Genomic DNA, 13,948 nt, shown 5'->3' on the forward strand with positions numbered 1-13,948 from the left:
ACAGGAATTTTCTTGTTTAAGAAATCAGTGGAATGTTGGCATAAAAATTAAACGCTAACTTCTTAGCATTAGATTTCGCTTTCTCCGCCCTCCATTACCTAGTATCTTTAGTCAAGTTGTTATGATTGTGTTGTTTTTTTAAATGGAAACCCTGAGTAAAATATATTTCTTTGAGTCATATTAACATCTTTATGGAACAGTTAATCAGTGGATATAAAGAAGCTTACTCTTTTTAATCTATACTTAATTATTATTATTATACACTGCAACAAAATATGGAGGCCAAAGAAAACAACTGTAAAAGTCTATCAGTTGTGGAAGTCTACAAAGAGCTGCAGGTTCCATCTTATAGTTCTTTGAAGATCAGGATGTTTGGGGAAAAAAATATCACAGAAGGTCATAAATATTGGTAAAGCCTTTACGATGCCAGACAAAAAGTCTGAAGTTATGTTTGAAAACAAGATTCTTCACACTAGATGGAATTACATGGTCCAGTTGCCCCTTGTATGAAGCACCCCCCTCTTTTCAGACTAGTCGAGAGGGCGAGATCCGAAAATCCCATCTAGAGTCACTCACTCCACACACACAATTTCTTTTCCACCCAAAGTCCTCCATCGAATAGTATAAAAATGAATTAGAAAAATAACATTTGCAAGAAAGCCAGCAACAGCTTATTTTACAGAGAACAAAGAATTGCCTGGAAATTCTTCTGGAACTATATGTTGACCCTAATGGATAAAAGCCCTAGATTTCCCACCAAGTAGAGTTCAAATCCATAGATGCTCACACAGTTTTTATTCAGGCAAAACTCCCATTGATTTCCCCTAGATACCTGGGTAAGGACCTGTAGGATTTGTGCCATATAAACGGCTGGTCATACCATCTATAATTAAAGGCCACTATTCAAGACAGGCTTAAGCCCCAACATTTCATTCTGGATCTGTCACTCACCCTGAAAGCTAGGTCATGGATTCTGATCACGCCCACTTCTAACCCCTGCATATGTACTTACTGAAAGTGAGAGCTACTGAGCAATTACACAGTAACGGAACGGTCTGTTAATGTAAAATACAGTGTACTAAATCGAATCTGTTTTGATATTCAGCTGGGCACCATGGCTGGTATAATGACAGGGGTATCTATTGTGCCCACTTAATAGAAAAATAGTCTGTCGCGTGTTGAATCAATTTCCAAATCAATAACGTGGTCTGCTGATGAATGGTGATTGTCCGCTGCTTTAGCATTGTTCAAGAACGAAGGTCCGTTTTTCTAGCGCCCGAGTTCCTGTGTTAGACACCGGCAACACTGGTATCGGGAGCCGCCGGAACAGACACATCTTGCTTCTCACCTTCAGGGGTTTGCACGATGGGATCGGCAGCCACGGGGCATTCTTTGGGCTCTTCTGGCGAGGACTCATTGGCCTGCTGAACTTCCTCAGTGGAGGGAGGTTCTTCTCCTTTGGTCTCCGTTTCTGCTGCGCAACTTGGAGCTGGCATCTCTTTTGCTGGTTCAGCTTTCTCCTGGGGAGCCACCTGTTCTTTGGAAACACACTCAGCTGTTTGTCTGTTGTCCTCCACTTTGGTCCCTTCCTCCTGTTCTTTTTGGGGCTTATCCTCTATTTTGGTCCCATCTCCATTTGCCATGGAGACCTTGGCTGGGGATTTCAAGTTCTGGGCAGCAGCCAAAATATCAGCTTGCAGCTGTTTGGATGAGTCCACGGGCTCCTCCGGGTGGGTCTCGGTAGCCTTTTCAGGAACTTCCTTGAAAGCTTTGGCACCCCCTGATCTGTCATTCTGGTCCACGTACTTTTTCTTAGGAAATGACGATGGGTAATAGGCAGAGGCCTTGTGTTTCTGCCGGACGATGACGGCGGCACATATAATGAAGAGCAGCACAAAAACTAAGGACCCCACCACAATGATTAGCAGCATGTACTCTTTAAAGAAATTCACAATCCTATTGAAGATGTTGACTGAAGTCAAGGTGCCATTGACAGAATTCACAGCAATAGTCCCGGATGTAGGACTCACCCCCAAATTCACGCTCGCAGAGGGGGGGATGGAGGTACCTGGATTGTCTCCACTCCCACCGTTATCATCCAGGACAGTCGCCTGGATGCGTGTCGATCGCGTGGTGCACAGAGGTGCCATGAGCATAAGGAGCACACAGACCATAGCTGAAGCAGCCATTTCCCAGACCGGAATCTGCCACAAAACAGAGAGAAAACAGGGACAAGTTAGTATCTGTCCTGGGCAAAGTTCCAGTGCCTGGTCTCGGTGCCTGGGAGTTGTGACAATGGTATGGCGTGTGCTTCTGGGTAAAAGAATGAAGGGTGTGATGTGGCAGGTAGCTTCACTTTTCATGCCCTTGATTTTGTGGTTTGTGCCAGGTAGGTTGCTTGTGTAGCCACCCTGGCTGCTTCTCAGCAACCATTCGGGTGTATTCATGTCCTAGGTTTATTTTGATGCTTTAATTGGGGGTGGGTAGTTTGGGGGAGGGGCGCAGTAGGTTCATCCCTCTGCTACGTTTTATGTAGCTGGAGTATGGTGGGGGGTTTATTTGGGGGGCATGGGTCTTTAAGACATAGGAGGGCTTCCAAGGAGAAATTTCAGCCACAGCCCCATTTCAGAGACTATTAAACATTTATGATGAGAAACCAAAGAAAACCCTGGCCAGAAAACTCAAAGGACCCAGAGTGAAATTTCACATGGATTGGCCTCAGGCTTTCCGAGAGAAACAGGAATTCATAAATCATGATCAACCCACATTAAAACGTAACTTTAACTATAGAATGGCTATCAGGTACCGCTATAATAAATTACAGAGAAAGGGTGGGAAAAGCAGCTCTCGGGACATTATTGCTTTAAACATCAGCCAGAGCTTCAGGAAACGGTGAGGACAGAGAAGCAGGAGGAAGAAGTGGCACTTTCTAGAGCTGTGCGTCTCAGCCCCTGGGCCCTCAGCACCTGCTCATCCTGAGTGAAATTTTCATGATCTTGCAGAAAGCACATGGCTACTGTTGATATTTCAACCCCAAACCCCCCCCCCCGCCATGACCTCTACACTGCTAGCTACATCACAAGCTTTTCATTATTCATGTTGCATAGATGTATTGCCCATAGGAAATCTCCAGCAATAAAGGGCAAACACTGCGTATGACAGACGCCACAGTCAAGTCGTGGCAATGGGACACCTGCCCCTCGCCAGAACTGAGTTCCGATCCTAAGCCTGGTCCCTTCGGTGGCTCACCACGGCCTAGGAGCACTGTGGAGGCAGCTCGCTGAATGCCGAGGAAGGGAGGTGCAGGGAGTGACTCCCTCTGGTCAGTTTCCTCAGTTTGGGGATGGGAGAAGACTATGAGAACCAACCCCCCGCCCCCCTTGTACATGTGCATTCCCACACAACCAGACACGGGTGGACATGCATCCAAAAATCTCCTACCCAACAAGCTCCAAACCCTCTACCTCGTTTTGCTTCCTTTTTCCGTAGGGAGGACGATTGGGGCCAATTTTCAGGAGCGCAGCTCCGATTTGCACCTCCAAGAAAGCGGGGCTGGGCTTCCACCCTTCAGCCCATTGACCAAGTTGTCTGGAACTTCCCCAGCCACTAGTTTCCTCCCCTCACTGACGAGCAACGACATTCAGCCAGTGGCAGGGTGCGACTGTCAGAAGATGCATCACCACCGCCACGCCCAAGGAATCTCGCAATGGAGACCACCACAGCAGCATTAACTCAGCCCCCACGGGTTTTCTAACCACGGGGACCTCTGCTAGGAGGAAGCCTCCCAGGCCAACCAGAAAACAGGGTGCACAGTTTAAGCAGTGATTTGACACAAGACCTCCAAACACGGTGTATCCGGCTTCCTTGATGAGGCCCCTGTTCTGGAGGCTACAACCCCTTGGAACTCCCAGCGACCAGACTTTGCTTGTGCCGGGCTATTTCTCAAACCCACCTTTAACGAGGGGAAGGGCTGGGAGGCTGATGCTGTGCAGCTTTTACTAGACCCTGGGAAGCTCTGTGCGTTCTAGCAGCTATAAAGATACTTCTGGTGGAAACCAGACCTGGCAATAAATTACTTTGAGCGCCGTGGGGCCTGGGCATGTCTCACAACAGAAAGTGCATTTGCAAAAGATAGCACACAGGCACACCCCGGGAAACTGACAAATCATTCCCGCTTACTTATTTTTATGGGGAAGAAGCGTACGCTGCGCTCCCCTGTCGATTACAGTTCTTCCCAGCCATGCACTGCAAACTCCCTTACCAAGCAGAAGCCAGATGGGGAAGCCAGGAGGCCAGGCTCTTTAAATAGTAGCCTGTGTAGTGCGTTTGCAGCTTGAGGGACTCTGGGGGTCCCTGGGCCTTGAAAGGATCGGGCCCTGGGAGAGCCGTCTGTGGCCAGGGTTGGGGGGGGTCCCTGGGCCTTGAAAGGATCGGGCCCTGGGAGAGCCGTCTGTGGCCAGGGTTGGGGGGGGGTCCCTGGGCCTTGAAAGGATCGGGCCCTGGGAGAGCCGTCTGTGGCCAGGGTTGGGGGGGGGGTCCCTGGGCCTTGAAAGGATTGGGCCCTGGGAGAGCCGTCTGTGGCCAGGGTTGGGGGGGTCCCTGGGCCTTGAAAGGATCGGGCCCTGGGAGAGCCGTCTGTGGCCAGGGTTGGGGGGGGTCCCTGGGCCTTGAAAGGATCGGGCCCTGGGAGAGCCGTCTGTGGCCAGGGTTGGGAGCGTGCCACACTGCGCGATGTGAATGTGTGTCGGGGGGGGGCCCCAGTGCACACCTGCCCAGCCATGGTTTTAGCCCTTTAACTAATCCCTCGACTGTTGGTGGCAGCAGCCACGCCCTTCCAGGTACAGCCCCTTGCTCGCAGGCCTTGATAAGGGGTGTCCCGACCTCCAGGCTGCCAGACTAAAGTATGCTTGACTGGTTGCTCTTGCCATACAATTGGGCAGAACACACGGTTGGGCAGACCACCAGCGGATGGCACCGAAAGACTGGATTTATCACCCACCGTAGAGGTCTTTAAGTGGTCCTTATCTTAATCTGGGAGCAGCACTGCCGTAGGACTCTCTTTCCCGGGACAATTTTCAATAACAACATCCAAGAGTCACAACATGCAGCTTGCACAGCGTTGGCTGGTCACATCAATCATCGAATCAGGAGCCACAAGCAAATGCCAGTGACTAATAATGTATTAATAATAAACTCCAGCGTTCACTCAGCCCTGGCTGGCTCAGAAACCTTTCAATCAGGGAACATGGACACCATTTCCCCAACATGGAGTAAGCTGCACATTTTGAATATTTGCAATGCACTGTTGGAGAGCTGTTCGCTTTGGCCTGGCACAGAGCCGAGGGCTCATTTAAGATCTGCAAGGGGCATTGTGCTGGAGTGTATTTCACCGAGAGCGTCCGATTCTGCTACCCCTGCTCATTGCTGACTAGCACCTTACTCTGTGAAAAGAAAAGGAGGACTTGTGGCACCATAGAGACTAACAAATTTATTTGAGCATAAGCTTTCGTGGGCTACAGCTCACTTCATCGGATGCATAGAATGGAACATCTAGTAAGAGAAGCTCACCTGAAATCAGTGCGTCAACAGGCAGCAAAAATAGAGGGAATTTCACTCAGAAATTCCTGAATATTTGCAAATGACCAATACAAGAATTTTGCAATCTGTTTACCGATCACATCGGTTATAGGGATACTGAACCAATAAGATCAGAACATTTCGATGGAGATGGAGTCTAATCTAGCCATTAAAGACACGTTTTTAAAAATGTTATTTATTCAATAAACCCCAATGGAGTGAAAATTAGGGCATTTTCTTTTAAATCATGTCTGAGACAAAACTGCATTTACTTAAATAAATTTGCTATTAAAAGGAGGACGCATACATTATCCTATTCAAAGCAGACGCGATAGCTACCAAGCAGCCCCTTTGAAAAGTTTAATGTCATTGCTTTTGCCATTTGTTTCCAAAATAACAAAAGCCTGTTGATTATTTTAGGCACCGAGTTACTTGCCAAGTTACATTTCTTAAAGAAAAACTAGCCTGAACTTTGATTTCATTTTTGTGATTGCAAAGAAACATTGTAAAGTGCAACATTCCATTTGTTTTACGCTGACATACTTGAAAACCAGATGAAAAACAGATGAAACGATTTCTCCCCCTAAGTTTAGTGTTCTTTATAAATGCACTGCTGGGGTGGGAGTGCTGCCTGCCAAGATTCTGGCGCAAGCAAAATTAGTTTGGCTGATTAATAAATTCCTGAAACCTGAGATTGACAATGGAAACTTTGAACAGACTTAACTGCAGAAGGGCAAACGTGCAGCTCCACTGATCCGTTCCACACTTTGTTCTAGCTATACACGTGGCTCTGACAATTAGTAAATAATGGTGCAATGATCATCAGCCTCATGCATGGTTAGAAATAGATTCAGACAATGATTGAACTCCCCACGAACATTATTGCTGTAAATAGTCCCAGAATGGCACCCCTCGGAGAACATCCACGGCACAGGTACCAGGGCAAGTTTCTGATGCTGCACTGCCCCTCATCCCTTAGCTAGAGACAGTACTACATCTGTAGCTCATTCAAGTTTGCAAGGCCACGTGCTAAGGTTCATACCTATTCAGGAGAGCACTTAAACACGTGCTTAACTTTAATATGCACTTAAGTCCCATTGAATTCAATTGTGCTGCACTGGATGGGGATGTTTTCCTGAACTGGGGCCACTAGGAGCTAACCAGCTCACGTCACGTATTCTATCATTTATTACATTTTACACAAATGGGTATGAAAAACACATTTCAGCTCTAGGGCTAGGAGAAACAACAAGTCAGAAGCTTTTCGGGCTAAGAGCTCACATTTCTGGAAGCGCTTGTTGAATTGCTGCCTGAGTGACCTCTTGCATGCCGATAGAGAGCCAGAGCCCACTCCAGAGTAGCTCTGGGTTTGAAGCATGGCTTTCTGGGAGTTTGGAAAGCATGAGAAGAGCAACAAAAGAAACAGGGCGGACAAAACCACAGCAGTAATTTTAAGCGGAGTGTAACGTGGGCGCTGGAAGATGTGAGCTGCACATATGAGCATGGTCAGCTTCAGATAACTCATTGGTGGAAGACAGATCACAGACCGCCAAAACTCCAGACTATGAGAAGAAGCTCTCAGTTTTACCAGGGGCAGAAATGGGACTTCAGGTACCTCCTCCCAATCTAAAATTGTGCAGATGGCCCTTTTCAAATTGGCTGCAATTGGCGCCCCAGCCAATGCGAAGTGTTCTCATTTCCTATTAGATCGTTACTGAAATCTGGGGGTGATTTGTTCCATCTGAGCATGCCAGGCTTCAAACCTAGGATGGAATTAGTGGAAGCAATTCTGCCTGCAGCTCCTTGCAAAGTCACTCTCACAGCTCATGGGAGAGCTGGTTTGCTTTAATAAGAACCCAGTGGAAGCTTGGAGTCATCGTGGCTAGTTCTCTGAAGACATCCACAGAGTGTGCAGCAGCAGTCAAAAAAGCAAACGGGACGTTAGGAATCATTAAAAAAGGGATAGAGAATAAGACGAAGAATATCTTATTGCCCTTATACAAATCCATGGTACACCCACATCTTGAATACTGCATACAGATGTGGTCCCCTCATCTCAGCTGGCATTAGAAAAGGTTCAGAAAAGGGCAACTAAAATGATTAGGGGTTTGGAACGGGTCCCATATGAGGAGAGATTAAAGAGGCTAGGACTTTTCAGCTTGGAAAAGAGGAGACTAAGGGGGGATATGATAGAGGTCTATAAAATCATGAGTGGTGTGGAGAAAGTGAATAAGGAAAAGTTATTTATTTGTTCCCATAATGTAAGAACTAGGGGCCACCAAATGAAATTAATGGGTAGCAGGTTTAAAGCAAATAAAAGGAACTTCTTCTTCACTGAGTGCACAGTCAACCTATGTAACTCCTTGCCTCAGGAGGTTGTAAAGGCTAGGACTATAACAGGGTTTAAAAGAGAACTGGATAAATTCATAGAGGTTAAGTCCATTAATGGCTTTTAGCTAGGATGGGTAAGGAATGGTGTCCCTAGCCTCTGTTTGTCAGGGGGTGGAGATGGATGGCAGGAGAGAGATCACTTGATCATTACTAGTTAGTCAACCTGTGTCACTCCCTCTGGGGCACCTGGCATTAGCCACTGTCGGTTGACAGGATACTGGGCTGGATGGACCTTTGGTCTGACTCAGTATGGCCATTGTTATGTTCTTATGTTCGTGAGCTTCACCGATTCTTTGAGTTGATCCACATTAAAGGACAGGGACAATTTACACAAAGGTTTCCCCTCCCCACACTCAATCTCTCTCCTAAATTAGCAGGCTTTGCAGGGCTAGAAGGAGAGATTCTCATGCATTTAGGATTGCCCAGCTCTTCAGAGCACTGTGGTCAGCACAACCCAGATTTCAGAGTAACAGCCGTGTTAGTCTGTCTTCGCAAAAAGAAAAGGAGTACTTGTGGCACCTTAGAGACTAACCAATTTATTTGAGCATGAGCTTTCATGAGCTACAGCTCACTTCATCGGATGCATACCGTGGAAACTGCAGAAGACATTATATACACACAGATTGGTACCTAAGAGGGACAGAGAGATGTTTGCAGGCTCCCCGCTACCAGCTCCACCACCAAGACCCTCCCACTGACCAACACTTCAGATTAGCACCTACTGGGCTAGGAGAATATCCTCAGACACCCCTACAATGCCTCAGTTGCCAGGATCCTTGCTACGAACAGCATTTCAGACAGCCCCGGACAGCACTTACACCAGCAGCCGTGAAACAAACTGCCAGCAGGACCACTTAAGTATATTACATCTTTTGATCCGGTGGAGGACAAGAGGGTAATGTTTGCCAGGTGCCTATGAGAGCAGTGACTTTTGCTGTCTTGACCCCGTGTGGCTTGAACAGAGGCATTACAGGAAGACCTGGCGTGTTCAGCGAACAAAGGCTGCCAGTGCCCCCACACTCTTCATCAGGAATGATGTAAAATAAGATGTAAGATGCACTTATGATTTTCCATTTGTCTGGAGGAAACGGGGCTGTGCCCAGCAGAGAAGGACATTACACGTGACCTTTGGCAGTTCTTTGTACAAGTTATGTTTCCCTGTGGGCACTGGGGGTATATTAAAGCGATAACAAAGGCCGTTTCCCAGCTTCCTTGCTGCCCTGTCGAATGTCTGCATTACATCAGTAGAAGTGGTGCAACAGGGACGGGATGGCGTCGGGTACCGGGGCACAGACAGTAACCAAATGCTGCCGCATCGGCTGGCCCTTGAACAAGCCTTTGTGAAGTGAGTTGTGGGTCCCCGTTCCATTACCGGAGTGACGAGTGCAAACGGCCTTTTCGTTGGTAAATGGGTGCAGAAGGCAAAAACCGCCACCAGAAGCTGCTGGAGCCTTGTCTGCACTACCCCGATCCTGGGTGTGAGCCCTCCCTGGCCAATAGCGCGGGAGCTGTACTGGCAGAATCATTCAATTCTCCCAGCTGCTGTTGAATGGGATTAGCCCCTTCATGCTAGAGGCAAGGTTAGCCTGGGGGGGACACCTGCCCTGCCAGCAAACCCGGATTTCCCTGCAATCACAGAGCCAGATATTTTGGCTCACCAGGCAACGTGCAGTGGTGCTTGGTGAGCGGGGATGCATGTGCATTACCCTGCAGGAGGCAGGAACAGCTCTCAAGATGTGTGGAGTGTGACCTCAGATCTCCATGTTCTGCCAAGGCTGTTTCATGGCCTGACCCTGCTGCAGGTCATCGCAACAAACAGCATTTCCCCTTTTGCCCACTCCCGAATTGCATGGGGGTCACTGCACCCTGCCAGTTCATATGGTAGGATCTGGGATGGCAGGACCAGCGTAAAACAGTTGGCTTGGCAACTTCAAGGTCCATATGAGGGATAGCTCAGTGGTTTGAGCATTGGCCTGCTAAACCCAGGGTTGTGAGTTCAATCCTTGAGGGGGCCATTTAGGGATCTGGGGCAAAAATTGGGGATTGGCCCTGCTTCAAGCAGGGGGTTGGACTAGATGACCTCCTGAGGTCCCTTCCAACCCTAACCTTCTATGATTCTATGAAACCATATTTGCTGTCCCCACACCTCCCAGGCAACCAGCTTTAACCCTCAACAGGAAAGACACAAGCAGCTTCTTGCTCTCCAAGCTGCATGGGCCGCAAGCCACCGAGAGATGATCAGTGACACGGATAGACCAGAATGGACACCTGTAGCTTCCCTCAAGCAAACTGCACAAGGAAGAGGTATTTCTCCCTGACTGGGAGCGCACTCCACCTCTGATCTCACCTCTCCCCTAGTCAGGACAGGAGGAAATGCTGAGACCATCCGGTCTCAGATAGCTAAATGCTCACAAGGATGGGCACCTAGGTGTATCTAGACCAACCCAGCTAGCTGATTAATGTAGGGAGGGGTTTCCCCTCCATTGTTTCAGCCCTTTTGTGTTATCCTCCCCCATTCTCTTTGCTGGGATGGATTTAACCTGGGATCAGTGTAATCTAGACAGAGCTATGCAAACAGACATGCCAATCCACACCTCAGCCCTGCTGTGTTGTCACTCCCCCCACACCACCCAGATCTGCATAGCTCTCATGTGGTCAGGCAGGGTGTAACCTAGCATCCTCACAGCCGAGTCAGCTTTCAGCCAACACCTCACCCAGCTCTCGCCACTGTCCCACTCCTAAAGGAGAAGCGATTATAAGCCTGAACTCACCTCCATTGATCACCAGCTGGCTCAGTGAAAGAGCTCAGAGGAAAGATGGCCCTGTGGTTAGGGTGCTGGCCCGTGGCGCAGGAGATGAGGGTTCATTTCCCAGATCTCTTGTGCCAATTTAGGCCACTCTCTAGCTTTATTTTACAGATGGGGAAACTGAGGCAGTGTCCTCCCTCACAGGGGTGCGTGTTTTGAGGATAAAGATCTTGAGGTGCCAGAGAAATAGCTAAAGAACCAACAGCCTTGCTCTGGGTTAGTTTAGCCATTAGCGGTTCTATTTTTCCCTCTCTACATGCGATGGGCTACAAAGAACAGTCACCCGGCCACCCTGGAGCGTGTCCACGTTCCATAGACGGGCAGCAGCAGGAGAGTCCCCTGCCTTCCTTGCCCCAGCAGTCAGCCCACAGGGAACCCCCAGGACCTAGCTGCTCTCCATTCCCAGTGTGCCCATCCCCAGTTTCAATGCCCCCCACCCCACCCTCGTCTTCTTTTTAAAAAAAAGCTGATTTTAAACAAAAGAAAACATATTTTGAAAAAAATTAAAAGAAAACAGAAGCTGCACTTTAAAAACACACCACAGTAACTCCCCCCAAAATCCAGTTCCCATTCAAACACAGAAAAAAGGACCAGAGTCTCTCCTCTCCCATCTTTGCAAAGAGGCTTGCAGCTAGCAAGGAGGAAAGGAGCACCTGATGCTGTGGTCACCCAGGTGCGTGCTTGAGACCAGCTCAAGCTGCAAACTTTGAATCCAGATCCCAACTTCTCCAAAGTCAGCCAGAGGAGCTAGGGTTTTGTTATGAAGGCCAGAGTCATGGCAACCAGCAAAGCAAGCAGCTGCTCTCAGGGGCGCTAGGGTCCTTCTTACCTGCTATTACTGGCATTTTTTTAAATCAGATTTGTTTATTTTGTGAACACTTGTTTGTTTTGTAACTCCCATTTAGTCGCCTTGTCCCCCAGCCCCACCTTCTTCTCCTGGACCCAGGAGCTGCATTGCGACCCTTAACTACATAGCAAAAAAAGCCACGAGCACGGACCAACAGGAGAAATGAGGAGATGAATCATGATTACCACTTAGCCTTCGTTCACACAGCATTATAAAGCACTGAACAAAAACGGAATTAAGGAACTAGACCTGGGCCCAGATCAACATGATGAAACCACCCACGCCCTAAATTCGGGGGGGGGGGGGCAGGGAAGCTTCAGATCTGGAGCTAAACTTTATGGCTTGCCCCACTTCCGCCAAGATAAGGGATATTATACTTCCAGCCTGCAGTCGTTATTCAGGCAAAACTCCCACTGGCTTCACCAGGAGTCTGCATTGACGCCACATTCATCTCAGAGCCAGTTTTGCTGCAGCAGACCCGAAGCCCTGAATGGCTTCAGTACCACTTGGATTACATTGTAAGCTCCGTTTGCAGTGAAGTTTTCCTCCCCCCTGTGTTATTTAGTTCAGTGTTGGCTTCCCCCGCAAAGTTTCCGTTGGTGCAGCAGTGAGAAGGCGGCACAGAAAGCCGACCGGGACTTTTCTGGCCCTCCTGGCTTCAACAAAATTAAGAAGCCATCTAGTAGCCTTGAGCTATGAAGGGAGCCGCAGCAGGTTTCAGCCACTGAAGCTTAACGCAAAGAGAAGGCCAAGCCCCACTTCTCTTCCCCCCCACCTTTAAAATGTTCAACTCTGTTCAACGGTTTGCCACGTGCAGCTTGGGCAAAAAGAGAACAGGGGGAAGCTGCAAATTTTCACTCTCTTCCCCTGCCACCCAAAACCTGCCTGCACCCAAATTACTCCCCGTTAGGTGGGTCGGTCCTACCCAGCCGTCGTACCCCTCAGCACACGCTGCTTGGGCCATGTTCCTTGGACTACAAGAAAGAACGGAGACGTGGAACGCTGAGTGCCCGCTGTCCAGGCAGCTCATTTCTCCGCCACATTGCCCATCCAAAAGCCAGAGTGTGTTCCCTCCCCCAGCCCTCCTGCACAAATCCCCAGCATATTGCCCCCAAACTCCTGTCCAATCACACCCTATATATCCCCAAGCCCCTCCCTAAGTCCCATCGTATCCACTTCCAAACTCCTCCCCAGTAGCATAATGTACCCCCCCCCAAATTTCCCTCTGAGCCCCCAGCACACTCCTCTCCCCGCAAATGCCTGCTTCGATCCACAGCAGAGATTTTTAACTGCAAAGCAAAGGAAGCAAATCTAACACAATTTTCCTCTTTTTGGCAACCCCCTTTTTTCCCCCCCACAACCCACTGAGTTCTGCTACCTTCATGCAAATGCATATCTGGCCTCTCACACAGGCACCCTGCTTTGCCCAGCAAGCTCAGTCGGCTCATTTCAGTGGCACTTGAGAACTTCTTGGAAGGGTCCAAAGCGAAGCATCTGGCTCCCTTTGTCTTTCACTGGTATTCTGTAAGCAACTCCAATATGAAATCTATGCACCATGCTGAACAATTATTCCAAACAGAACTCCGCCAACATGCCTGTCTAGCTGAGCACACTCAACTTGGTTCACAGATGAGCATGAAATCCTAACATCAACACACTGGGAAAAATAAATATCTAGATCTATGGCAAAGAAACAATAAAACCAGCCCAGGACTGTGCTGCGGTGAGGAGTTCAAAAAAGGAAAAGAGAAGGTTGCTGGGGGGAGGGGGGAATCCAATGCAATTTTGTTTGTAGATTAAATATTGTAAAGCGAAGTGAAGGATCTGAAAGATGGGGGCATTGCATGTACTCACCAGCTGTAGGTTAAAGTCTCCCAGCACCCTCCTGCCGGGGGGCGGGGAGGGGTGTCCGTCTGCAGGGCCTGAAAGAATGTAAAAGCAAAGGGGAAAAGTTTGCTTGTCCTGCACTCTAGCCCAGTTTCTTCTGGCTCCTTGGGACGGTGTCTATCTGAGCCCAGCCTGGAGCCCTCCTCCTCTGCAGCCTTGAGCTCACTGGCTAGGATCGCATTGGAGCAGCTTGTTTTCATTAAGGCTAGGCTGGTTTCATGTGGGGACAAGGGAGGGAGAGAAGGGGGGGCGGGGAGACCCTCAGTGTCTCCCCCGCCTGCTGGCAGCTCCCTCCAATCTTGGGAAGCCCTGAGCTTTCACTCCCACATCTGCAAAGGGGGAGCTAGGGGGGCGGGCAGAGAAGCAGGCAGAGGCAAGGAGCTTGTTCTTTACTGGAGATCTGTCAAAGGCAAAGCCCGAGCCCCATCAAAGCTGCAGC

At 48.9% G+C, this 13,948-nt stretch overlaps 1 protein-coding gene across 1 annotated transcript; it reads right to left on the reverse strand.

Annotated features, from left to right (window-relative positions):
* Nucleotides 1–378: 378 nt before the first annotated feature.
* On the reverse strand, nt 379–13,679 carry TMEM119 (transmembrane protein 119). The gene is made up of 2 exons (XM_073312657.2): nt 13,477–13,679; nt 379–2,204 (listed from the first exon to the last, which is right to left on the reverse strand). The coding sequence occupies exon 2, from the start codon at nt 2,187–2,189 to the stop codon at nt 1,290–1,292; it is 900 nt and encodes a 299-aa protein (XP_073168758.1). The 5' UTR covers nt 2,190–2,204; nt 13,477–13,679; the 3' UTR covers nt 379–1,289.
* Between the last annotated feature and the right edge of the window lie 269 nt (nt 13,680–13,948).

This window comes from Lepidochelys kempii, chromosome 15, assembly GCF_965140285.1.
Source record: "Lepidochelys kempii isolate rLepKem1 chromosome 15, rLepKem1.hap1, whole genome shotgun sequence".
NCBI lineage: Eukaryota > Metazoa > Chordata > Testudines > Cheloniidae > Lepidochelys > Lepidochelys kempii.